Source organism: Bos indicus x Bos taurus, chromosome 18 (assembly GCF_003369695.1).
Source record: "Bos indicus x Bos taurus breed Angus x Brahman F1 hybrid chromosome 18, Bos_hybrid_MaternalHap_v2.0, whole genome shotgun sequence".
NCBI lineage: Eukaryota > Metazoa > Chordata > Mammalia > Artiodactyla > Bovidae > Bos > Bos indicus x Bos taurus.
Window position 1 is genome coordinate 5722615 of NC_040093.1, and position 27861 is coordinate 5750475.

The window sequence follows — 27861 nt, forward strand, 5'->3', positions numbered from 1 at the left end:
CACAAGGAAACTACAGAAAAGCCTAAGGAGCAAGGAAGACCTAGCACGGTCAAAAATAAATAAATTTAAAATAAATAATCCTGGTGGCTCAGAGGGTAAAGAGTCTGCCTGCAATGCAGGGCACCCTGGTTCGATCCCCGGGTGCGGAAGATCCCCTGGAGAAGGAAATGGCAACCCACTCCAGTATCCTTGCCTGGAGAACCCCCATGGACAGCGGAACCTGGCCGGCTACAGTCCTTGGGATCGCAAAGTCGGAGACGACTGAGCAACTTCACTTTCACTTTCAAAAACGTGTAACTGCCTGAGGTCTCAAGTTCCGGGATCCAACCCCGCCCACAGCGCCAAGCCCCGCCCTAGGTGCAGGGCTCCTGCATCCTCGCTGCTCAGAGGATCCAGTTTCATCTGCTGGCTCTTTTCACGTAAGTGGGTGCGGGGGTGGGGGAGAGTGAAAGTGTTAGTCGCTCAGTAGTGTCCGACTCTGCGACCCCATGGACTGCAGCCCACCACGTTTTTCTGTCCATGTTTCTCAACTTTCAGCTTCTAATAGAAGTGGACTGTGCATCTCTAATTCTGCACCGAGGCCTGGCTTCAAAGGACAGCATACAAGTGCGGAGGATCCAAAGTACAGAAACCTGTCCAGAGGGAAGAGGAGCAACCAGAAACTCCCAGGGGCCGGTCCGAGGACCAGATCAAAGACCACAGGCGGAGGCCCCCTCCATCCACCCGAAAGCCACAGCCCCGCCCCGCGGCGGCCCAGGCCCCGCCCCGCCCCAGTGAGCACGCGCAGTTCCCTGAAGAGCCGGAAGTGATTTCCGCGTAACAACGGGTACACTCGGAAGAGAAAGTCTTGGTTTCGCTGGTGACCGCGCTATGCGTTCTTCGGGCATCGCGGCCCCCGACCGGGGTTTCGGAGCGGCTCCCAGTAAGTTAAAACCCCTGAACGCGGCCGTCGCTCTCGCTCTGAGTCCTCTCATTTCGCCTGTTGCGGCGTCACCTGAAAACTTTTTCGGTCCCGGCAGTCTGGGCCCGGTTCCTGTTAAAATCGCTCTAAGGCAGACACCGGCCCCAACTTTCTGCCTTCGGTCCGTATAGACGCTGACCTCCTGTTTTCCTGCTCTGTTTTCCTGCTCTGACTCTCTTTCTAACTTATATCCGACTCCCGGCTCCCCTGCCCGACCTCACCCTCCTCGGCCCGATTTCGTTCTGACAAGTCCTCAGTCCTGGAGGATGGATCATCCTTGACCTCCCTCTAAGGAGAGCGGGAAGGGAATACTGAGGCAGAAGTTTCTGCAACTAGTGAGGCATCAGAAATACTGTGCAGGAAGAACGTCAGGTATTGCAACAGGGCGAGGCCAGACTGTGGGAGGAGGAATAGAAAGAGAAGGAAACAAAATGATGCACAGAAAAGAGAGAAAGAAACGCAGAAATGGGCAAAGGAGAAGAGAAACAGAAGGATCCAGAGATATATACCGAGGAAAAAAAGCACATAGTGCTAGAGAAAGCAGGGGTACCCAAACCTAGGTGAGTATTGAGTAGATTGGGTATGGACTGTTAAGTTCTGAAGTAGTGAATTTGTGGCTGTACAACCTAATTTTTATAAAATTTGTTGACTTGTCTAAATTATGCAGAAGAGATGAGAGTTGCAAAACCAGGTGTTGGAATCAGATAATAATTCTATTTGCAGTCCGTATTCAACCAGAAGGCTTACCTCAGTCACTTCTAGGTCCTCCTCCGAGAAATGGAACACAAATTTCTTTCACCACATGGTGCTTTTGTTTAAATGACTATTTTAAAAATTAACTTACTTATTTTTGTTTTTGGCTGTGCTGGGTCTTCCTTGGTTGCAAGGGCTTTCTCTAGTTTTGGCAAGCAGGGGCTACTCTTACTCATGGTGCACTGGACTTCTCATTGCAGTGGCTTTTCTTGTTGCAGAGCACAGGCTTCAGAGCTTGCGGGCTTCAGAAGTTGCAGCACATGGTCTCAGTAGTTGTGCGCACCAGCTTAGGTGCCCTGAGACATGTGGGATCCTCCTGGACCATAGATTAAACCCATATCCCCAGCACTGGCAGGCAGACTCCCAAACACTAGACCACCAAGGAAGCTGCTAAAATGGCCATTGTTAACGGTACTGCTTTCCTCTCCTTTAAATTTACAGATTATTTTCCCTCTTAATTTGATTGTTCACATTATGAGGTTTATGTGCTTTATATCCTAACTTGGAGCTCTTCTGTGATGTCTGGTAAATAACTTTACAGTATTTCACTAGGCCTGTGGTTATGAATGTTGATAATCTTTTAAAACTCAAAACCTAGATTCACCAGTTACTTTGGTATTTAACAACTTTATTCTTCCCTTAAAAGATCTGCTAAGTTAGTGAGCTCTGAGCTGAAGTCTCCAGCTAAGAATTGAATAGATGTTCCTCGCTCATCCCCTTCATCCTTTTTCTGCAGATGTTGAAGGATGGGCTGGATTGATGTGGCTTGCATTTTTTGTTCTGTTTTTTTCTACAGTAGAGGAATAAAATGTTTGTCTTTCATTAAACCCTGAAAAAGAAGCCTCTCTAGCTTAGAAATAAATAGGTAATCTGCAAATAGGATAAACTCTTTCTACTTAAACCTATAAAAGTGTAAGGCTACCACTTACACTCAGTTCTGCTCACTCAACTCAGACTTCTTCAAAGTAACTTGGTAAATCCCTTCCCCTGTGAGACGCGTGCACCACCTGTAACATGGAGAAGTAAAGTAGACCCGGTTTTCTGAGTCTGAGCAAATGAGATCCTCTGAGAGAAATAATTTACAAAGTTGGTCTTGTTTTTGCATCTGGTGGTTTTCTGGGATGAGTGGCCAGTTACAATGAGAATTTGAAAAGTGCTGCAGTCCTCCAACAATTATGAAAAACTTAAGGGCAGAGGGCATAGGCCCAGAGATAAAGACATAACTTTTCTCTTAGCTTGTGTCTATCTCTGTATCATAACATGAAGTCTTTTTCTTAAGACTTACTGTGATCATTTCATAATGTTTGAAAATGTCAAATCACTCTGTAGTATTCTCAAAACTAACATAGTATTGTACATCAATTATATTTCAACAAAATAGAAAAAAAAAGTTAAAGTGACTGTGTTGTTCTTCTTCAGTTGCTCAGTCATGTCTGACTCTTTGTGACTCCAAGGACGGTAGCCCAGCAGGCTCCTCTGTCCATGAGATTCTCCAGGCAAGAATGCTGGACTGGGATGCCATTTCCTTCTCCAGAGGATCTTCTTGACCCTGGGATGGAACCCACTTCTCCTGCATTGGCAGGCAGATTCTTTACCACTGAGCCATCAGGGAAGCCCTAGTGTGGCTTTAGAATAATTGTTGAATTATAGTCTTCATGTAAACATTGGAGCACAGTAACTAAGTGCAAAAAACAGTGTTTATTGGTTTATGACATTTGTCGTAAAAAAATATAAAGTATATTTTACTGAAGGCAGAGATTATGAACAAAAAATTAAGCAGGCGAGAATACTGGAGTGGGTTGCCATGCTCTCCTCCAGGGGATCTTCCTGACCCAGGGATCGAACCTGGGTCTCCTGTATTGCAGGCAGATTCTTTACTGTCTGAGTCACCAAGGAAGCCCAGATTGTTGGACGGATAAGCATCTTATCCTGCATCAGCCAGTCCTTGGATGCTGGCTGCCCAGGAAGGAGCCAGGAACCGGGAGGAGACAGTTTCCTTTGGCTGAATGTCATATGGACAAAGGACGGTGCAGTTGCAGCAGAGTGAGGGTTCCAGCAGGAGAAGGGGTTGAAAAAAGGGGTGAAAACTCACATATTGGTCTCCTGATAGGAGTTCATTGTCTCCGATCCCTCCAGTCACTGGGGACCTTCTTTACCCCAGAGGAAGTTTTTTTGTGTGTGGATACTTGTGGCAGGGGAGGGAGGTTTGTTGATTCTAAACATTAAAAGATGTGTTGTTTTTTTTTTTTTGTCACACAGAATAATCTTACCTGAGAAAGAAGCTCAGAGGAAGAGGAAAGAAAGGAGAAGGGATGGCCCTTTCCCAGGTAAAAGTCATATTCTTTGTTGATGTTAACTCTTTCCTAAAATGACATGAATTGGACTTGTTAAACTTCTCTATGAAGTTTCCTGCCTAAAATATTTAATCACACACAGGGCCTTCCCTGAATCTCCTCTCATCTCCCTGCAGATTTCCTCCTCAGTGTGACTTAGTGACCTTGCATTTGGGAAGAGGGTCCTTTTAGGCGATCCTTCTGTGAAAGGTTTTGTACTCAGACGTGGATTGGAAGTAGGAGTAGGCTCTGTGGTGTCAGTGAGGTAGGCCACTAAGGATTGTTCAGAGAACCCTTCTGCAAGCCCTTTCAGCTCCATGTAAACCAGGGTCAAAGAGACTACATATGATAAGTGATGTTCCAATGCTCACAATACCTGAAGTCTGAGAGGAAGACTTATATGGGGAAACGCGCTTTTGAAGGCATTTGAAGTTGAGTGAATCATTGTGTTTCTGACTCTAAAATATCAGTACTTTAAAATGGGAAGTTCCAAAATGGAAACAGGATGTAGAAGAGGGTGTTGTAGTACATGTGCTGTGCTAAGTTGCTTCAGTTGTGTCCGACTCTTTGCGACCCCATGGACTGTAGCTGCCAGGCTCCTCTGTCCATGTCCTCCAGGCAAAAATACCAGAGTGGTTTGCCATTTCCTTCTCCAGGGGATCTTCCCAATCCAGGGATTGAACCCGAGTCTCTTATGTCTCCTGCATTGGCAGGTGGATTCTTTGCCACTAGTGCCACCTGGGAAGTCTTGTTTTAGTACATAATTAGTTGTAAAAAATGGAATTAACTTAATTGCCTAACAGGAAAAGCTCTATATATAATTCATACCACATTCATGGCTGAAAGACCCAGGTATTCCAATAGGGGCTCTCATGTAGCAGGTGTTTTCGATTAAAATGGTTATAATTCAGCCAAGACATAGGAGCAGAACTTTGTGCCATCAGAAAGCCTGGAGCCATGATCTGATTCTACCATTATAGTTGTTCAGTGTTGTATATTGCTAAAAAAGAATGCTAACCATCGTCTGAGCCTTCAGCAAGTTACAGTCATAACATCAGGGATCACAGATCATCATAACAAATAGTGTTATTTTTTTTTGTATTAAACATCTCATGTATATACACTTGTGATTCAACTCCACATAGTGATGCAGATTAGAGGCTTAAGTAAAATATCCCTTTCTCTGTCACGTCTTCCAGCATCACTTAATGTCTCCATCAGGAACAACTCTTTGTTCTCAACCCAAATCTTAATAAAAATGCATCTTATATTGTAATGTGATCTTAGAAAATATTTTTTGGTAAATGTTTTCTTATGGTATTTATTCTGCAAGTTTAAATTTTCACAAGCCATACATGTTGGAGTTATTTTCACTTTAGTAAACATAGAGGTGATTTTCCTTTTTACATCCTCATTGGATCATTCTCTTCATGAAGACACAAGGGTTTCACATTTGTGACTGTTATAAAAGATTTCAGAGTGGCTGCTTTTGAGCAGGCCAGCTTCAGTACAGATGCCTAAGGATTTCTCCAGATTGAGCAGCTTAAGCATGTTATTGTTGTTATTGTTGTTGTAGTTGTTTAGTCACTAAGTTGTGTTCAACTCTTTTGCGATTCTGTGGACTGTAGCCTGCCAGGCTTCTCTGTCCATGGGATTCTCCAGGCAAGAATACTGGAGCAGGTTGCCATTTCTTTCACCAGAGCTTAAGCATGATTACTACATTAATGATGGTGTTTGTAAAGAAGAACAGAATTTGCAAGTTCTAAGTAAAGATTTTAAATCAACCATCTTAAACATCCTTAGAGAGCTACGGGAAGCCATGGACAAAGAACTAAAGGAAAGTGGGAGAACTGTGTTTAAACGAATAAAAAATATTAAAGGGTCTTCCGTGGTGGTCCAGTGGTTAAGACTCTGCAGTTCCCTGTAGGGGGCACAGGTTCAATCTCTGGTTGGGGAACTAAAATTTAAGATCCCACATACCACAAGGTGCAGCCAAAAAAAAAAAAAAAGGTTAAAAATAGGTATTTGCACATATACTTGTACATGAAAGTTCCAGCAGAACTGTTAAAATTAGGAAAGAAGTGGTAACCAACTAAATGGCCATCAGGATGAGTGGATATATAAAACGTGTTGTAGTCATAGAATTCAATTATTCAGCCCTGAAAAAGGAATACTTTAGGAATGTAGTACTGATGCCATATCATGGATAAATTGAAAAAACCATTGTAAGTGGAAGAAGCCACACAGAAAAGCTCACATTTCGTACCATTGCATTTATATGAAAATATCACAAGTAGGTAAATGCATAATGACAGTAAGCATTATGGTATACAGGGATGGGGGGCAAAGAGGAACGGGAAGAGATTGTTAAATGGGTAAATTTCCTTTAACGATGATAAGATGTTTTTGAACTAGATAGGCAAGTGTTTGTTCAACATTGTGAGGGTACTAAATGCCACTCACTGAATGGTACCTTACAATATCTACCTTTATGTTACACGAATTTCACCTCAGTTTAAAAAAATTTGAGAAAAGTAACTTGCTCAAAATTATCTTACAGATTGGTCAGGACATTCGCTCCAGCCAAGTCAATCCTTACACATGTTTGTTTCTGTAATTTTGTCAGACTCGGAGCTTGCTCCTTGTCCACTTGGCGAAATGTGCTTTCCTTTCAGGGACTATTTACATTCAAGGATGTGGCCATTGAATTTTCTCAGGAGGAGTGGGAATGCCTGGCCCCTTCTCAGAGGGCCCTCTACAGGGATGTGATGCTGGAGACCTACAGGAACCTGGTCTCCCTGGGTGATGATAACTTCTCTCCGGAAGGTGGTAACTAGTTCTATGTATCTTTTGAGTTTTCCCTTCTGAGTCTCAAACTTGGAATCCCCTGGCATGCTTGTTAAAGTTTCAAATCCCTGTTCTTAAGAGAGTGATTGAAGCTGTTTGGATTCAGAATGAAAAGGCTTCATGACATGGCTTATCACTCGATAACTTCTCATTTTGTTAGAAGTTGGGCATTCGTGCTTAATCAATGGTGGTTGCAGAATATTAGTAGTCAGAAAGCATTACAGCACATTTTTTTAAAACATCTCATTCTGTGCTTCCACCTTTGTGTTTTTGATTCAGTAGTTCTTAAAAGTTAATTAGATAATTTGCACGCCGTGCTGTGGTGTGCTTAGTGGCTCAGTTGTGTCTGACTCTTTGCGACCCCATGGGATTTTCCAGGCAAGAATACTGAAGTGGGTTGCTGTCCCCTCCAGGGGATCTCCCCAACCCAGGGATCAAATCCAGGTCTCCCACATTGCAGGCAGATTCTTTACCATCTGAGCCACCAGGGAAGCCCATGAATACCGGAGTTGGTAGCCTATCCGTTCTGCAGTGGATTTTCCTGACCCTACTTAATCTAAAACTTCAGGAGGCAGTCAGTTGACTAATTTTTATGATACATTTCTAGACCCATCTATACTTTTCTTTCTTAGCTGAACAAAAAGCTGGGCATGTGTTCTGTAATAGCCTAGCATGTCATGTCCCATTTTACTTTATGAATTGAAATCTCTTATAAGCTGAATGTTATCTTCATCTTAGAGCAAGGGAAAGAGCCCTGGACTTTGGAAGGCAAAGTGAAAATCGGGGAAAATCAGACAAGTATGAATAGATTGAGATGGGAATACAGATAGGAGCTCAAGTGGGCACAGAGTAAACTGCTCCATTAAATATTGCTTGGGAAATTCTCCTTAAGTGGGAATTATCTGTAGAAAAATAACAGTTTGTTTCTTAGCGGATCTAAAAGGAGATCCATTCCATACACTCAAACTTGTCACTCTCTTGTTCAAATATATAAAAGTTTAAACTCCATTCCACCATGATGCTGTGGCTCATTCAGAGCTGAGGAAGGGCTTTGTTGTGGCCTACAACATTATATTTTCTATTTTATAAAGGGACACCGCTGACCATTTTGATGCTTTAGTTTGAGAGGGACTGAGATGGCTCTCTCGAGAGTCATCTTTCCCCTTGATCTCTCTTGGTTTTCAATTAATACATATCAAGTTCTCTGTTGTCCTGACCCTAGGACTGTTTCATTTGTTCCCTTTCACATTTTATATCCTTGAGAGAACTTCTCAGAAGATAGACAAACTTCAGTAATTCTCAAAATATATTTCACTTTTCCTATAATATATTCCTTCTGGAATATATATTCTTTCTTCTGTTTTTATGGAAGAATCCTTTAGAATGCCAGAAACTGTTATTTGGCATAATTGTGGTTATTTATTAACTTAACCTGCTAGATTTATCATGGGTTGCATGCATGCATGCCTGCTAAGCTGCATCAGTTGTGTCTGACTCTTTGCAACTCTATGAACTGTAGCCCACCAGGCTCCTCTGCCCATGGGGTTCTCTAGGCACACATACTGGAGTGAGTTGCCAAGCCCTCCTCCAGGGGATCTTCCTGACCCAGTAATCAAACCCACATCACTTATGTCTCCTGCATTGGCATGTGGGTTCTTTACCACTAGCGCCACCTGGGAAACCCATTGTGATATATAGACTTTTTAAAATATTTTTTTCTTATATCATATTGCCACATGCTATTAAACACATTTTTTTGTATAATTATGTAATTCAATATATTTTCCAGATTATCTTATAGGAATCCTTTCTGCTGGATTTGCAATTAACAAATTATCACCAAGAGAGAACATTAATTTAGTAGAATTATATGGAGATGAAAACCATGGCATCAAGGATTTTGACCTCAAGGAAGTCTGTGAAAATATGCAGAAGAATGAGAGTGAGTGGGGATATGATGCAAGAAATGACAAAAAAGTGCTTTTGACCCATAACAAAAATCTCAGTCAGAGAGAAGATCAGGATAATAAATCCTTAATTAATTTTCCTCAGAGTGTTTCTGTAAGAAGTAATACATATGAATATTTCATGCATGACAAGCCATTCATAAGAAGTTGGTTAACAGTGAAAAATAACATGAGCATTGCTGGAAGCAAAGATACGAAGTATTTGGACAATAGAACTGGAGCAAGGCTGCAGGCGCAGGTGGCTGAACTGCAGAGATTTCCAACTGAGGAGAAAATGTATAGAGGCCCTCAAGTTGAGAAGTCAGTTAACAATGGTTCCTCAGTTTCCCCACTTCATAGAATTCCTCCTACTGTGGAACCTACTGTGTTACCCACACAACACAGGAGAACACACACTGAAGAAAAATCTTACAACTGTAATGACTGTGGGAAGGCTTTTAGCAAAAGCTCAAACCTCAGAAATCACAAGAGGATCCATTCTGGACAGAAACCTTACAAATGTAATGTGTGTGGCAAAGCCTTTAACCAGGGTTCTAATCTCACTACGCATCAGAGAGTGCACACAGGAGAGAAACCATATAAATGTGATGTCTGTGGCAAGGTCTTTAGTAGAAACTCACACCTTGAAAATCATCAGAGGATGCACACTGGAGAGAAACCTTACAAATGTAGTGAATGTGGTAAGGCCTTTATCCAGCATTCACTCCTTTGGAGTCATGAGAAAATGCACAGTGGTGAGAAACCTTACAAATGTAATGAATGTGGCAAAGCATTTGCCGAGCGGTCAAGCCTTAACAAACACAAGAAAATCCATACTGGAGAGAAACCGTACAAGTGTACTGTGTGTGGCAAAGCCTTTACCATGAGATCAAATCTTACTCAGCACGAGACAATCCATACTGGAGAGAAACCTTACAAATGTAGTGAGTGTGGCAGAGCTTTTACCCAATTTTCACGCCTTACTCGACATCAGAAAATGCACACTGGAGAGAAACCACACAAGTGTAATGTGTGTGGTAAGGCCTTTATTGAACTTTCACAACTTTGGGGTCATGAGAGAATTCATACTGGAGAGAAACCACACAAATGTAATGTGTGTGGCAAAAGGTTTACCCAACGTTCAAGCCTTATGGCACATCAGAGAATTCATACAGGAGAAAAATCTTACAAATGTAAAGACTGTGATAAGGCCTTTATCCAACGTTCCCAACTTTGGGGTCATGAAAGAACTCACACTGGAGAGAAACCTTACAAATGTAATGAGTGTGGCAAAGCTTTCACAATGCGTTCATACCTTACTCAACATAAAACCATCCATACTGGAGAGAAACCTTACAAATGTCATGAATGTGGCAAAGCTTATACCCAATTTGCAAGCCTTACTAGGCATCAGAAAAGGCATACTGAAAACAGACATAAATCCAACACATGTGGCAGTGCTTTTATTCCGAACTTGAGCTTTGGGGATCATCCAACAATTCATAGTAGAAAGAAACCTTAAAATGTAATGCCTGACACAAAACTTGTGCAAGTATTCAAGCCCTACTCAGGTTGAGACACTCCATCATGGAGGAGGAGACTTACAGATGGCCAAAAGGTACATGATACGATGCACAGCATCACTAATCATCGGGGAAATGCAGGTCAAAACCACAATGAGATACCACCTCACACCTGTCAGAATGGGCTGGCATCAAAAAGACAAGTCACAGTGTTGGTGAAGATGAGAAAAGGGAACCCTCAAGCACTTTTGGTAGCATTGTAAATTGGTAGCTACTATGGCCAACTATGGCCACTCCTCAAAAATTAAAAATAGAGCTGCCATATAATCTGGCAATTGCACATCTGGGCATTTACCTAGAGAAAACAAAAATGCTTATTCAAAAAATATATGAACTTCATTGTTCATTGTACCATTATTTATAATAGCCAAGGGACTTACCTGGTAGTTTAGTGGCTTAGAATCCGCAATTCCATTGCAGGAGGTGTGGGTTCAATTCCTGGTCAAGGAGGTAATCCCACATGCCTTGAGGCCAAAAGAACAAAACATAAAACAGAAAGAATATTGTAACAGATTCAATAAAGACTTTTAAAATGTTCCACATAAAAAAAAAATTTTTTTTTAAAGTAGCCAAGGTAAGAAACCTACCAAAAGTCCACCAATAGATGAATCAATAAAGAAAATAGATAAAGGGAAAAAAAAATATATATACATATACACACACATCCACATATATACACACATATAGTAGAATATTAGTTGTGAAGAAAAACCAAAATCTTGCCATTTCCAGTAACATACACAATTCTACAGGGTATTTGGGTGCAATAAGTCAGAGAATGACACAGCACGTGATTTCACTTATATGTGGAATTTAGAAAACAAAAGGAAAATAGTCTCATACATAGAACAAATAGACGGTTGCCAGAAGGGCAGGTGTGTGTGAAGTGAAAGAAAGTGAAAAAGTTAAAGTAAAAGTCTCTCAGTCATGTCCGACTCTGCAACTCCATGGACTGTAGCACACCAGGCTTCTCTGTCTGTGGAATTTTCCAGGCAAGGATACTGGAGTGGGTTGCCATTTCCTTTTCCAGGGGATCTTCCCAACCCAGGGATGGAACCCTGGCCTCCTGCACTTCAGGCCGACTCTTTACTGTCTGAGCCACCAGGGAGGCCCTTGTGTGTGAAGTAGGAAAGGTTTAAGAGGTACAGGTCTACAGTTACATAATGAAGTGTAGGGTGTAATATACAAAATAAGGAGTATAGTCAGTGATAATAACTTTGTACTGGGACAGATGGCTACTAGATTTACTGGGGTGATTAGTTCATCCTGTATGCAGTTGTTAAAATTGTTATGTGGTACACCTGGAACATAATATTGAATTATCCACTGCATGTGTGCATGCTAAGTAACTTCAGGGATGGCATATGTGGGAGAAAAAAATGGAGGTGGAACAATGGTCTCCCTGTGTTTTGAAGGGGAATAGCTACTGTATATATAAAATATTCAAAATTAGTCTCATTTTGGGAAACCGAAGGGACAGTGTTACAGAGGACAGTCATCAAAAGAATCAGAGTAGTATATCTGCGAAGGCTGTGGATTTGGCCTCTAGAGTTGCATTTTGATAGCATTTTGTTTATTAGAATGTATCATACTTCTCATATCCAAATGAATAAAGTGTCATCTTTTTTTTTACAGTGTTAGTTGCTCAGTCGTGTCTGATTCTTTGCGACCCCATGGACCATAGCCCGCCAGGCTCCTCTGTCCATGGGATTTTCCAGGCAAGGATATTGGAGTGGATAGCCATTCCCTTCTCCAGGAGATCTTCCCAACCCAGGGATTGAACCCAGGTCTCCTGCAGTGTGAGACAGATTCTTTACCACCTGAGCCAGTAAGGAAACCCAATCTGTTTTGTAATCCTTAGTGAATCATATGCCTTCTATTAATGCAAGCATATCCCACTGCATTGGGGGCTTCATAATAATGACCCTTAAATATACATCATCATGTTTCTCTAGGTTGAATGGCATCTGTGACAATTTCTTTTCAAATTAGATTTAAACAACTTAAAGTATTTGAAATAGATATATATTCACAATTTACACTGGAGTTAAAAACTCCATAGTGTAACCCAGATAATTTCTGTAGCTATAATGAAAATACTGTAGCAGTACAATTTCAGACTCAGTCCTCTGAAATCTGCCTCCTCGGTTGTAAATCTACACTGTATGATTATATTCCTACATACATTTGTGTGTGTGTGTGTGCACTTAAAGCTTTACATGAAGTGACGACATATGATGAACATATAAAAAATACTAGGAGATAAAATTTCAGAAATAAAAAAGATAAAATAATCTTTGTGTGCTTGGAGTTCATATTTAATAAAATTTATATTTCAAGGCAAGACAAGAAAGAAACATTTCTGTTTGCTTGGGCTTCCTCCCTCCATCCCTAATGTGCAGTGTACCTGTGCGTTACACATAAACCACAGCTCCTCAGAGGTGGGAGTGCCTCCTCGACCATAAAGGTCAACTTACTTTTTTATTTCTGACACTAGTGATCTAACTTCTTAAAAGTGTTCTAGGATCTTCCCTAGTGGTCCAGTGGCTAAGACTTAGAACTCCCAATGCAGGGGGTCTGGGTTTGATCCCTGGTGAGGGAACTAGATCCCCCATGTTGCAACTAAGACCTGGCCAAATAAATATTAGATATTTTTTAAGAGTAGTGTTCTTTCTCAACTCTGTGAAAGGTCATGGTGACTTACTGCTTGCTTTGTACATGGTTACCTGGACCGTATGTCCTTGGTGAAGTTTATGAAAAATGATCAACATGTCATATTGATGAACTATCCTTTATCTTGAAAATGTATATATAACTGTGCCTTCAACTTCTAACAGGCAGAACAGTTCTCAGAGCTTTATGAGACCCTTCCAAGTTATAATCCTCAGCTTGGCTCAAATAAAATTCCCTTTTTCCTTCTTGATTGTTAATGGAATTTTGTTGACATTTTCTTGTAGTCAGTAGGCTATCAGGGACACCTACTGGAGGACCCTGGAGTCTGTCCTAAACCCATGCTTGGTACCAGCGTGGGTCCTTTGAGCCCCGCCCACTTCTTCAGTGTTTCTTGGGTACTTTAGTGATTTCTCCTGATATTCAGACATTATTGCTTTAAGTGATGTCCTGAGTTTTATTCGAGCTGTTTTTTCTTAGGACTTGGAGTCATCAGAGGGAGCATGGTTTAACATTCCCTAGGCAGGGGACTTCCCTGGTGGCCCAGTGGTTAATCATCTGCCTTGCAATTCAGGGGATGCAGGTCAGGGAACTAAAATCCCACATGCCATGGAGCAACTAAGCCTGAACACTGCAGCTACTGAGCACGCATGCTCTGGAGCCCATGTGCCACGATGAAAGATCCTGCATGATGCAATGAAAATCCCACATGCCACAACTAAGACCCAATGCAGCCAAATAAATGTTTAAAAAAAAACTTCCCTAGGCAGGGAACTTTATAATGAACTGGGTTGGCTGGTCTTTTTTTTTTTTTTTTTTAATTTGGCTTAAATTGAAAAGATTATATATGACCTGAACAAACTTTGATAGTCAAATGAGACTGATCCTGACTGTACTGAAATAAAAGTAGTATATCTCTTTGAGATGTTCATGTTATCTCTGTCACAATATTTGTCCACAAGAAAATTAATGGTACAATAGCATGACAATTTTATCAGAAATGCTCAGAATGTTAGGTTGTATGGTATGGGAGTAAAGAATCGGATGCTGTTACCAAAAGGTATGCATAGGGGGTCTGGCTGCTCACCTCTCAAAAGACAGTAAATGGGCCAGGTTGGGGAAAAGGAAAGTTTATTTCAGTTGCTGGCAACTGTGGGGGAGGGGTGGTGGACATCTGTCCAAAGGCTAACTCCCCACCCTGCCCCCGACAAGCAGGGGGTGAGAGCTTTTATAGACAGTGTGTGTGGGGGGGCTGGAGGGGCGCGGAGCAGATTACATGCAGAAATAGCACAGTCATCTCTAACAGTCATCTTCATATTGGTCATCAGTGGTCTGACTAGCAGTAGCATCTTGGTTGTTTTAGGTACAGTTAATCTTTAGTTCTGGGGTGCACTTGTTCTCATTTCTTTGTGGTCAATTCTTGGAATTGTGGCAGCTCAAGTCCTGGGTACAGTCTGGCCATCTTGTAGTTAACTTCTCCACCTGGGGTTTTGGTATCTATAGGACAGCTCACAGGATATGGTTCAGAATATTATCTACATCCCTTAAGAAAGAACTAAAGGTCCTTGACTATGCTTAATGACTACATTATTATTATTTAGTCTCCTTCCTTTGTTTAAGCATTTCTCACTTTTCTGATTAAAATTATTCTTTGACTAAAGCATTCAACAGGCAAAAGGCAGGCAGAAGACATGGTGGGGGGTGGGGAGGGGGCAAGGATCATGGAGTCCAGCTCCATTTAAATGCCACAAATATAATTTGAGGTTTACCTGATGACAACCCACTGATCTGTAAACCTATGCATTGCAGCAGCTTTCTTCTTTGTAGTGATAAAATGCATTCACTCATTCTATCAATGAGGAACAATTCTAATCACTCATGATACAGCAGGGAATCAATGACCATCTTCAAATAGCTTATATTCCGTAAGGGAAGTCAGCAATAATAAAACAGGATGCTGATAAATACAATGAAGGTGTGCATGTATAATGATAGAATGAGAGTCCTGATTTAAACAGTGTGTTCAGAGAATACTCTATGATAAGGTGATATTTGAGAAGAATTACTCATTAATTGAAGAGTGTCATGCAAATGGAGAAAGGCCATTGAGTGGACAAACTAGGAGAAAATTGCCAGGACAGGAACATTTACAATGACTGAGGACTAGTTACAACTGATGTGTGGCTTGGTGGGGTGTGATACTAAGTTTCCACTGGAGACATTTAAAATTTGGGACTTCCAGTTAGATTTTTTTTTCCCCAGGACTTAGAAGCAGCACTATATAAACCAGCTGTGTGTATACTTTTGTATGAACCAAAAAAAGGGTTTGGAAACTCCAATCTAAAGTCAGCTGGTCAGAAGCAGAGGTGACAACCTGGACTTTTACTGGCATCTGAAGTGTATTGTAGGGGGAGTGGAGTGGGGACAGGGGAGTGGCAGATTTGTGGAATGTGTGGGATCTGATGCTATATCGGATAAATGCCGAGGTTGAGTTGAATTGTAGGACACCCAGCTGGTGTCACATGCAATTGCTTGTGGAAAAAACACCCACATATGCTGATCAGAAGTGTCAGAAAGTGGAGTGTTCTCTGTCAGTGTGGTAGTCGTTCAAGGGTAAAGGAGACAGAGGGAAGAAACACACAGGTAGGAGGAACTGGACTTTTCCCTCCACAGGAAAAAGGACACAAACAGGCTATCAGCATAAAATTCAGGTTAACTGAAGTCAGAATGACTTGCCTACTTATCAATATGTGAAAAATTCTTTGATCGGTCCTGTCGCAATGAGTCTCTGGAACAGAGCACAATGCCAAGTTGGCCTCCTGCGAGAACAGGGAATAGAAGCCAAAATACTATTCTATAGAATGTCAGTGTAAAATAGCTACTTCTACGCATGCAGAGCTTGTATTTCACATTCTAGTTTGTATGGAACAACTGCAGACTGCTTAAATCCAACCGCAGGAAATGTTTCTGGATCTAACCACCACCACATACAGATCCTTCTTCGAGATCCCAGACCGCTGAATTGCTTCAGTCTCACAGGACTGGGTGCAACCTACTGACTGGCACAAACAAGCTTTTGACTTAAGCCATTTTCATTGTAAGAGGAAAACATCTTCAGTTCAGTTCAGTGGCTTAGTCATGTCCGACTCTTTGCGACCCCATGGACTGCAGCACGCCAGGCCTCCCTGTCCATTACCAACTCCCGGAGTTTACTCAAACTCATGTTCATCGAGTCGGTGATGCCATCCAACCATCTCATCCTCTGTCGTCCCCTTCTCCTCCCGCCTTCAATTTTTCCCAGCATCAGGGTCTTTTCCAATGAGTCAGGTCTTCACATTAGGTGGTCTAAGTATTGGAGTTGCAGCTTCAGCCTCAGTCCTTCCAATGAATATTCAGGAGTGATTTCCTTTAGATGGAGAGATAGTAACTTAATCTCTTAGCAGGGAGCAACGATGCATCAAGAGATGCAAAAGATTCTCAAGCGTTTCTAACCCAGAGAGCTACGCCTTCGCAGCGACGCAGAGGTACGCGCAGGCCCCGCCCCTTCCCCGCCTTCTCGCCCGCCCCGCGCGGACCAGGGTCCCACGCCCCGCCCCTCTCCGGCCGCGCTCCGCCCTGGCTCCGCCTCCGCCGCCGTGCCTCCGAGTCCGCGCGTGCGCAACTGGCAACGGACCTGGAAGCGAAGATCGCGGAGAAAAGGTCATATTGCGGCGCGTTGTTTCTTGTTTTTCGTGTAAATTTGCGCTTCATAGCCGCGCGCCCAACCCTTCCTCAGGGTGTGGGAGTCACTAGGGACCTGAAAATCACCGCACCTACCCCTCCGTGTCCCGTAAGTCCAGATGTCGCCGTCACAGGGGGCGTTTCCCTCTGCGTTTCAAATCTCTCTCAGGCTAGTTCGGTGCCTTGGCTTTTTTTTTTTTTTCCCCCTTTGGTTTTCTTCTTCGCTCTATGTTCCTGCTTAAAATCCTTTACTGATCGCCGCCCCCGCTGACCCGCGTAAAGCCATCTCCCCCGACATGGATTCGCTCTCCCCTCCTCCTTCCCTTCCTCGTCCCCCATAACCTCGCCCTGGAGGCCGCGCGCGTCCTCTCCCCGGTCCTGGGGTTCTGGGGAGCCCTCGCGGCTCCTGAGACCCCCTCCTTCCCAGCCCCTCTGTCCTCGCGTCCGGCCGGTCCTTCTGCCGCACAGGCCTCTTCATAGTGACGTTTCCACGTCCGCGTGTGGGGGTAGATGACATGGTCACTCCCGTGACACCCAGCTTTCTCGCTGGAAAATGCTGTCTTCCGCTAGGCGAGCATCTTATTCGGTCGACATCCCTGTAAATATGTGGGCGAGAGGGATCAGGAGAAGCCGAGACAGAGTGGTTCACAAAGTAGGAAAACTAAGGTGGAAATAAGAATGAGTGAGGACAGATGGCCTCGTAGAGGACAAGTGAGGGCCTGTTTCAATGAGTACTTGGTAAGGATGTCACTGGTTTTTTTTAGCAGTTGAAACCTAGTTTAACTGCTGGGTTTAATATAGTCTAATATTCCGTTGTCTTCCATTTTATGCTATCTGTTAAAATAGTGAGGTACTAAGTGGATGTTCCCCTCAGGTCTTTCTTCTGTGTTCTCTGCCGGTGATGCAGAATGGGCTGATTGACCTCAAACCTTCCAACAGAGCCCCTCTATTCATGATGAGCACATTCTCACAGAGCTTATTTCCAAGCTAAACCCTTCAGTATTTTCCCGGGAGGGTCAGCTTCTTGGTCTCCATTCCTGGACACCCAGAGTCCTTGGATTTGCAGCTTCTGTGCGTCCCTTTTACAGTGCCGGTGCCCAGAGGTCTCTATGCCTTTCAGCTCTGTTTGTTCATGCCTTCATGGAGGAGAGGAGGAAAAATGGAGAAAATGGAGGGGAGCCTGTCGGGGTCTGCAGGAGAGTTGTGGGAGCAAGTGTGGGCCTCTGGATGAGCCCAGTGAATTGTGTGTGTGTGTGTGTGTGTGTGTGTGTCCCAGGCATAGTTGTGGGATCATGGGGTGTACGGAACTGTTGGCAAAAGATGTTGCTGTTCTGGCTGGAGCATCTGCAAGTGGGTTTACGGATGGTGTGGGCTGTGTGAAATGGTGTGGGTACCATAGCATCTTAGCTCAGGTTTCCTGGGACACACAGATGCTGAGGCTGAGATGTGCATGCATGGGTTGAACTGAGTAACGTGATCTCACCTGTGGAAGAATAAAGGCAGTGGATTTGGCAGAGGGAAATGTATTCCTGTGATGTTGTTAAAACAGGTTCTGGGCTGAGCCCATGGGAGCGCTGTATGCAGGAAGATGGGTGCCTTAGTCCTGGCGGGTGCCTACACGCACCTCTTGTGACAGTGGGCAGCAGAGGACTGGCTCTTCCATATGGTGAGGTCTTCCCTGTGTGTGGTTGTGGCACAGGAAAGGGGATGTTGATTCTAAGCCTTAAACAGCCTGTTTTCAACTTTCAGGATTGACCTCTAAAGATTCACCTCTGAGGAAGAAATCCAGAGGAGGCAGAAGAGGAAAGAAAAGAGGTCAAGAATGGCTCTTTCTCAGGTGAAGTCACATTTTCAGTTAATTGTTTTGTCGGTCCTTCCAAAATGCCCTGCTTCAGAATTACCAGTCTTCTCTGATGGTTAAGTATGTTCTTGCTCAATAAAAGTTTTTTTTTTTTTTCAATTTTTATTTCAAGAACTTTTCAACCCTGGTGGCTCAGACGGTAAAGCATCTGTCTACAATGCGGGAGACCTGGGTTCGAGCCCTGGGTCGGGAACATCCCCTGGAGAAGGAAATGGCAATCCACTCCAGTACTATTGCCTGGAAAATCCCATGGACAGAGGAGCCTGGTAGGCTACAGTCTATGGGGTCGCAAAGAGTCAGACAGGACTGAGCGACTTCACTTTCACAATGGTGGTTTAGTCGCTAAGTCATGTTTGACTGTTGCACTCTTGCGACCCCATTGACTAGCCTGCCAGGCCTATGTGTACACACATTATGCATTTGCACATGTTCACCTTGTACTCGTTTCAACTTTCTCCGGGAACCCTCTATGTTAATACATGTAGTAACTGTCAATACACTTAAAGCATTAAGAGTAACACTTAGCACATAGGAAGTATTGAAACGCTTTTCGTCATTTCTCTTGTTATCCTCATCTCAATGTTAAGATCCTGATCTTTTTGTAAAGCTCCTGTGGACTTTTTCGTCTCTCAGGACACCACTCACTAGCTCATTTGCATATTGAATCCCACTCAGTGTGTACAACAGAATATCTGACTCTCCTGTGTAGCCAACCTGTGTTTCATTTTTGCTTGTATATTTCATGTATCATCCACAGAAATCAGTCATCCACACTGATTTGGAGGATATCATATTCTCTTACAGAAGCAAAGAAATTAAAATTCGAGGCACATAACTTGCTCAAAATGCCTGTACTGGAATCTGTCAAAACCCGTTCTCCAACCCAATTGATCCTCTCTCTTCTTCTCATTTTGTGTGAAGATAAGAACTCTCCTCGTAGTCCCTCAGTGAGATATATTTTTTCATTTCAGGGACATTTGACCTTTAAGGATGTGGCCATCGAATTCTCTCAGGAGGAGTGGGAATGCCTGCACCCTGCTCAGAGGGCCCTGTATAGGGACGTGATGCTGGAGACCTACAGGAACCTGCTCTCTGTGGGTGAGGATCACTTTCCTCTAGAAGTTGGGATCTGCCCTGGGGTATCTCTGCATTTTCCCTCTGTGCCTCTTGGGAGCCCCTGTTTTGCTTGACTGAGCTCAAAGCCTTGTTGACTCAGACATGCAAAGCTTCGTGATTGGCATCAGGAGTTTAACTGTTTCTTCAGAAATATGCACATTTCATGATACACTAGGAGTTGTTCCAGAGCTTAAGTATTTAAAAAGTCTAATGGCAAACTTGTAAAATACCGAATTTCCTGTTTTCTCTCCCTCTGCTTTTGATTCAGTAGTTCTAGGAAGAGAGCTCGAGACCTGCATATTAGGCTGTTCCCTCTGTATTCAGAAGGAGGCAGTAGATGAATGTGTGAAGTATTTTCCCAGACCTCCCCCTTGTAATGTCCTCACTCCTCATGAGGAGCTGGGAGTTCTTTTCTTTTCTTCTAAATTATTTATTTATTTTTGGCTGCACTAGGTCTTCACTGCTTTGCTCGGGCTTTCTCTAGTTGTCGCGAGCAGGGGCTACTCTTCCTTGTGCTGTGCAGGTTTCTCATTGAAATGGCTTCTCTCTTTCTCTCTTTTTTCCCCTCTTAAGGGGAGTTTATTTCCCAGTCAGAAAAGTAGAATCAGGGACAGGACCCTGTGCATTCTAGGCCCAGGCCTGACCGACGAAGGGTGGGGTAAGGTGGGGTGCGGGCAGAGGGGACGGCTCCAGCTGTGCAAGCTTGGTCTCACGGTTGTCCTGGGTGGTCCAGGGAGGGCCCGCTGGGGATGGTGGCACCAAGCCTGGGGGCAGAGGCGGCAGGCCAGCGGGCCCAAAGGACAGCACATATGGAGGCAATAAATACTGACAGGCCAGGGCACATGACTCCAGGCCGGCAGGCCAGGAGGGACAGGTAAGGCTCGGCCACTGGCTTTGTCTGCCGAGAGCTCTCTTGGGGGCCGTGGGCTCGAGGCACTGCCCACTGGGACAGAGAAGCCAGAGGCGTGAGGACACCCAGCCTCCCAGATGGGAAGGAGGCTGCTTTGAGTCTTGGCAGTTTGGCTTTCCCAAGCCCCAGAGCCATCCCCGCGGGCCCGGGCAGACTGGGGACCAGCACATCCCCAGAAAGAAGTGGCTTCTGTTATTGCAAAGCACAAACTCTAGGGCAAGCGGGCTTCAGCGCTGGTGGCTCACGGGCTCTAGATCTCGGGTTCGACAGTTGTGGCGCAAGGGCGCAGCTGCTCCAAGGGATGTAGGATCTTCCTGGACCAGGGATTGAACCTGTGTCCCCTGCATTGGCAGGCAGATTCTTATCCACTGCACCACCCAGGGAAGGCTGTTCTTTTCTTTTTGTTAAGTATGAATTTCTTTTTCTGAACGTTATCTCCATCTTAGAGCAAGGGAAAGAACTCTAGATTCTAGAGAATGAAGTGAAAATAGAAAAAAAAAGTAAACAAATGGGAATGTATCAAAGGTGCCAACACAGGTCGGAGCTCAGAAGGGCAGTGAGGAAGCCGCACCATTAATAGTGTTTGGGAAACTCTCCCTAAGTGGGAGATGTCTATGGGAAAACAGAAGTTTATTTCTTGTGAATTTTCAGGGAAAATTTTTCTCCTCCCTGACTTGTTCTGTCCTGCAATATGTAAAGTTTATCTTTTCACACTCAGTGGTGCTACAACAGCTCCCACACAGACCAAGGCAAAGTGTTTATCACCATCTACACTCCGTCTTCTGGCTCCTGAGAATTCTTTGCTTCCTTGACTTTGAGGAGAATGGGATAGTCTTTTTCCGTTGGTCTCCCTTTCTTGATTCCATCAGATGCATTTCCAGGCGGGTTCTTTTACCACTAGTGCCACCTGAGAAGCCCAGAATTGCTCATAGTATTCTCTTATAATCCTTTTGATTTCTGTAGAATCAGTTGTGATCAGTTGTAATGTTCCCTCTTTCATTTCCAACTTTAGCTATTTGAGTCTTCTGATTTTTTTTCTTTATCTTGCTGAGTGTAAATTTTGTCTTTATTTTCAAAGAACCAACTTTGAGTTTTGTGGTTGTAGTTTTTTTATTCTCTAATTCCTTTAATCTTTTTCTTCCTTCCTTCTCTAGCTTTGGCTCTATTTTGTTCTTCTGAGATCTTTTTTTCCCAATCTTTTCTTCCTTTCTCTCTCTCTCTTTTTTTTTTAAATTTTTATTCATGGTCAACCAGGATTTCTTTTGTGCACTCCTTTGTATTTTCTTTTTTCCCAGATTTATTGACATGTAATCCACATATGTGTTATGTGGACACAGACCATAGCATGAGTTCTGATAGCTCAGCTGGTAAATAATCCACCTGCAATGCAGGAGACCCCAGTTTGATTCCTGGGTTGGAAAGATCTGCCGGAGAAGGGATAGGCTATCCACTCCAGTATTTTTGGGCTTCCCTTGTGGCTCAGCTGCTAAACAATGTGCCTGTAATGCAGGAGACCTGGCTTTGATCCCTGGGTTGGGAAGATCCCCTGGAGAAGGAAAAAGCTACCCACTCCAGTATTCTGGCCTGGAGATTCCATGGACTATAGTTCATGGTTTTGCAAAGAGTCAGACATGACTGAGTAACTTTCACTTCACTTCAATCCACATAACATGGTATAAATGTAAACTGTACAGTGATGATATATATATATTACTAAAATAATTACCAGAACACACTTAACACATCCATCAAGTCACATAATTACAATTTGTGTTTGTGTGTGTGTGTGGTGAGAACATTTAATGTCTACTGTCTAATCAAGTTTGATTATATAAGACAGTTTTGTTAACAGTAGTCACCATGCTGTATATTAGATCTCCTGAACATATTCACCTTATAACTGAAACTGCCAATATAACTGAAACTGTAATAATATTCCCTGTATGTAATAGTATTCCCCTGTATGTATAATATTCCATTGTATGTAATCATATTCCCCTGCCCCTGCAATCACTCTTCTACTCTCTTTTTCTAATCATTTGGCTTTTGTTTTTAAGATTCCATATATATGTGATATAAGTGAGGTCATAACTTTATTTGTATTTCTCTCCTGACTTACTTCACTTAGCATAATGCCCTGAAGGTCTGTACTGGTACAGATAGCAGGATTTACTTTTTTTTTTTTTTGGCTGAATAATGTTCTATTGTATGTGTAACATTTTAAAATTTCTTTACACACTGTTGGACACTTAGCTTTTTTTCATGTCTTCGCTATTGTAAATAATGCTGCAACAACAGAGCAGTGCAAATATCTCTCTAAGAGAGTGGTTCCATTTCCTTTCAGTGTATTCCCAGAAGTGAGATTGCTATATCTTATGCTTGTCCTTCTTTTTTTTTTTTTTTTTTTTTAATATTTTGAGGAATTCTACATACTCTTTTTCTATGGTGGCTGCACCAATTTACATTTCCATCAGTATTGCAATGAGTTGCCTTTTCTCCATATCTTCACCTCCACTTTCTATCTCTTGACTTTTTTATGATGGCCATTCTACTAGGTGTGAGGTGGTATGTCACTGTAGTTTTGCTTTGCATTTCCTCCTAAGGGCAGCTCTGGGTTTTGGGAGGGTTTGAGTTCAGTCTCAGAGCCTGCCAGTTCTTTTCTTCCAAGGTCAGTATTCTAGTCACCCTTGTGCAATTCTATGGAAGCCCAGGTGGCACAGTGATAAAAAAAATCTGCCTGCCAATGCAGGAGAGATGTGGGTTCGATCCCTGGGTTGGGAAGATTCCCTGGAAAAGGAAAATGGTAACCCACTTCAGTTTTTTTCTGGGAAGTCCCATGGACAGAGGAGACTGGCGGGCTATAGTCCATGGCGGTTGCAAAGAGTTGGACGTGACTGAGCACATATGTATGCATGTTCATCCACTGAACAACTTTCTCCCGACAGAAGCTAAATCAGTATATACAGGGCTGATGACTCAAAAGCCAATTCCAGGAGGGATAGCCAAGTCTGACTGTTAGAGTTCTTATTATCTCCCATGAATTATTTCTTTCTCAGCTCCTGGTATTCATTGTAGTATTTTATAATGTGGGCTGCCTGAATAACCAGTTGTGCTCAAGAACATGTTTTCTGATTCTGTAGGTACAGGTTCAGATTGTCTTTCTCTCGCTTGCTATGTACATTGGTGTCAGGTACATAAATCCTGTGAGTCTGCTGTCCTTATTTTTAAAATAGTGGTTGTAGGGTGCTTGGGCTTCAGAAGTTATAGCTTCTGGACTCTCGAGCTAGGGTTCAGTATTTGTTGTGCACGGGCTTAGTTGCTCCATGGCATGTAGGATCTTCCCAGGGATCAAACTGGTGTCCCTTGAATTGCAGGTGGATTCTTAACCACTGGACCGCCAGGGAAGCTCCTGTGTATGTTTCATTTTCCAATATATTCGTTAATAAATTCTCAAAGCATATGCGATGTATCACACATGATTTGGGGCCAGTGACCAGGATTACTAAAGGGCAGTGCATAGACAGGGAATTTCTCTATTAGTTGACTGTGATGTAGCTGCAGTCATGAAATCATAATTGTGACTTCTGACTTCCTTTTCCAGTTTTTTTTAATAATGTTATGTATTTTCCTGATGTGATAGTTCATAAGTCAGTGATTTCTATATAACTCCCAGCTCTCATATTGTGTGCTCCTTCTAGAATATAAGTTCTTTCTTTATTCTTAAGGGGGAATGTCTAGAGTTCTACAGAGTAAAAATTTTCTGTAATATGGTGACTTATTATCTGTGCTGACTTTATCATGGTTTACTGGAATAATTTTAAATTTATATTGTGATTTATAGATGATCTTTCAGCATGCATTATGCAATATATCTGACACACAGCATCTCTTAATGTTGTAAAATGCTTTCTCTCAGTGGGTACATGTGGATATATAATGTGTATTAAGGTAAATATTTTGTTTTCTTATAAATTGTTTTATTTTCTCAGTTCTACAATGGTTTTGTAATTCTAAACTATAAGTTATTTAGATTATTTATTAGATAAGCTTGTTTCGGATTATTTAGCATTACAATCAAAGAAGGCAACAGCAACCCACTCCAGTCCTCTTGCCTGGAAAATCCCATGGACGGAGGAGCCTGGTAGGCTGCAGTCCATGGGTTCGCTAAGAGTCGGGCACGACTGAGCGACTTCACTTTCACTTTTCACTTTCATGCATTGGAGAAGGAAATGGCAGCCCACTCCAGTATTCTTGCCTGGAGAATCCCAGGGACAGAGGAGCCTAGTGGGCTGCCGTCTATGGGGTCGCACAGAGTCAGACACGACTGAGGTGACTTAGCAGCAGCAGCAGCATTACAATACATTGACTGTTCTTTAGTACCTATATTTGTATAGTAATTATGCATAAAATATGTGTAATAGTTTTTTCTCCTCAGTTATGAGACAGCAGTATGTTTACTGCCAAAAGGTATGTGATCTTTGAGGTCACGGTGGAAAATACCCTTTCTTTGAGAGCTAACGTAAGTTTGCACAATGTGAGTGATTTTGTCATTGAGTGACTAGGCTACCCTAAAATTAACTTGAATTACATGTGATTATTCTTTCTTTAATAAAAGATCCCATTTCTTTAGTTGTGTCTACCTTGAAGGTCATGGTTGGGAAGTTGAATAACTGTCCAGGATTGGTAATGCCTTTTGTGTAATATCACCTTTTCAACATGAAACATTTATTTACCATCTGTAATTAATAGGATACCTATGGTTCTTTATATCTTGTAGCTGTCTGTCATATACACGTGATCAAGAAATTGAAACCAAAAGCAAACAGTGATACAGGAGTATTCCAGAGAGTGATGTTGGGAAGATACAAAAGTCAGGAAGTCAGAGATTTTTACTTCACAGAAATCCAGGAAAACATGCATGTCTTTGAGTGTCAGTGGACAGATGATGAAGGAAATGACAAAGGAATGCCTGTAAACAATAATGAAAATCTCACTGATGGAAAAAATCAACATGGTAGAAGGGATCCAGGAAACAAACCTATTGAAAATAAGCTTGCATTAAGCTTTCAGGATGAATGGTGTATATTTAAAAGAGAAGAGAAAATTGATGAATTTAATGAAGCTGACAAGACTAGCAACAGTAGCACCTCATTTTTACCATTGCAGACAATTTCTCCTATTGTCCAAACCAACATTTCTAATCCGTATGGGAATGATTTTATTCACCCTTCAGTACTGACACAAGACCAGAAAGCATACAAGGAAAAACCTTATAAATGTAATGAGTGTGACAAAACCTTTCCTTACAGCTCAAACCTCAGCAGACATCAGTTAATCCATACGGGAGAAAAACCTTATAATTGTGATGTATGTGGTAAGGTGTTTAGTCGAAATTCACACCTCGCGTGTCATCAGAGAATTCATACAGGAGAGAAACCTTACAAATGTAAAGAGTGTGGCAAAACCTTTAATCAGTGCTCAAACCTCACTAGACATCAGTTGACCCATACAAGAAAGAAAGCCTATGAATGTGATGTCTGTGGCAAGGTCTTCAGTCGAAAATCAGTCCTTGTAAGTCATCAGACAGTGCACTTTGGAGAGAAATCTTACAAATGTAATGAATGTGGCAAAGCCTTTAGGAAGCGCTCAAGCCTTACTCAGCATAAGAGAATCCATACAGGAGAGAAACCTTACAGATGTAATGAGTGTGGGAAGGCCTTTAGGAAGCATTCAAATCTTACTCAACATAAGGTAGTCCATACTGGAGAGAAACCTTACAGATGTAATGAGTGTGGCAAAGCATTTAGTGTGCATTCAGCCCTAAGGAACCATCAGATAATCCATACAGGAGAGAAACCATACAAATGTGATGTCTGTGGCAAGGTCTTCAGTCGAAATTCAATCCTTGCAAGTCATCAGAGGCTGCACACTGGAGAGAAACCTTATAAGTGTAAAGAATGTGGTAAGTCATTTATGCAACGTTCACTCCTTTGGATTCATGAGAAAATCCATACTGGTGAGAAACCTTACAAATGTAATGAATGTGGCAAAGCCTTTCCCGTGCGGTCAATCCTTACTCAACATATGAGAATCCATACTGGGGAGAAACCTTATATATGTACTGAGTGTGGCAAAGCCTTTACGAAACATTCAAATCTTACTCAACATAAGACCACCCACACTGGAGAGAAACCTTACAAATGTGATGAGTGTGACAAAACTTTTACCCAAGTTTCAAGTCTTAGTAGGCATCAGAGAAGGCACAGTGGAAAGAAACCGAGTAAATGCAATGTGTGTGTTAAGCCTTTGATCCAACATTCGCAGCTTTGGGATCTTGAGAGAACTCATACTGGAGAGAAACCTTACAAATATGATGTGTGCTGTAAGGCATTGGTCCAGCATTCACAACTTTGCAGTCATGAGAAAACTCTCACTGGAGAACTCAAATGCAGTTTATGTGGCAAGGCTTTTATCCAGCACTCAAGCCTTGTGGCACATCAGAGAATTCATACAGGAGAAAGACCTTATAAATGTAATAAATGTGATAAGGCTTTTACCCAAAATTCACAACTTTGGCGTCACGAGAGAACTCATATTGGAGAGAAGCCTTATCAGTGTAACGAGTGTGGCAAAGCCTTTACAGATGGTTCGCATCTCAATCGACATAAGATCATTCATACTGGCGAGAAACCTTACAAATGTCATGAGTGTGGCAGAGCTTTTACTCAGTTTACAAACCTGGGTAGGCATCAGAAAATACATACTGAAAGGAAACATAAACCTAGTCTATGTGGCAGTGCTTTTATTAAAAGCTGAAGCTTTGGGCATCATCGAAAAATTAATAATAGAAATCTCACAAATATAATGATTGAGATAAAATGTATGTAGGTAGTCAGACCTTAAAATCAGAGACCCCCTCAAGGAGAGAAATCATTTAAAACATACGTATGTGGCAAAGCCTGTAACTGTGCCTAACATACATTTGGTGGCAGAATGTACATCTTTAAGAGAAACCACACAAAATTTTGGCAAAGGGTAGCCAAAGTTTAAGCCTTCTGGAATGTAACAAAATTCTTACTAGAGAGAAACCTTATAAATATGATGCCTGTGATCAGCTTTGTCAAAAATGTATACTTTTGTGGTTGTGCTCAGTCGCTCAGT

General features: G+C 42.5%; 3 protein-coding genes across 5 annotated transcripts in view; 2 read left to right on the forward strand and 1 right to left on the reverse strand.

Annotated features, from left to right (window-relative positions):
• The window catches only part of LOC113875832 (zinc finger protein 677-like), an 84862-nt gene that overhangs the window by 35828 nt on the left and 21173 nt on the right, over positions 1–27861 (reverse strand). The window lies entirely within an intron of this gene.
• LOC113876079 (zinc finger protein 677-like) lies at positions 899–10271 on the forward strand. Its single transcript, XM_027514904.1, is given in 5 exon segments — positions 899–922; positions 3974–4041; positions 6723–6876; positions 8684–10167; positions 10170–10271. Coding segments are annotated over 4 exon segments (1692 nt in total). The 5' UTR covers positions 899–922; positions 3974–4026; the 3' UTR covers positions 10209–10271.
• LOC113876074 (zinc finger protein 160-like) lies at positions 6799–27831 on the forward strand. 3 transcript variants are annotated; one of them, XM_027514898.1, is made up of 4 exons: positions 6799–6873; positions 18563–18650; positions 19646–19772; positions 25478–27831. In XM_027514898.1, exons 2-4 carry the CDS (start codon positions 18636–18638, stop codon positions 27514–27516), a joined length of 2181 nt encoding a protein of 726 aa, XP_027370699.1. In that variant the 5' UTR covers positions 6799–6873; positions 18563–18635; the 3' UTR covers positions 27517–27831. The 3 variants fall into 3 exon arrangements, with proteins under 3 accessions (XP_027370699.1, XP_027370697.1, XP_027370698.1); XM_027514896.1 differs by lacking the exon at positions 6799–6873 and adding an exon at positions 16734–16922; XM_027514897.1 differs by lacking the exon at positions 6799–6873 and adding an exon at positions 16741–16792.

Excerpts from the sequence above, each read along its gene's own strand:
- LOC113876074 (XM_027514898.1), top strand. Across the intron at positions 19,773-25,477 it reads CAGGAACCTGCTCTCTGTGG|CTGTCTGTCATATACACGTG; the intron begins GTGAGGATCACT and ends TATATCTTGTAG.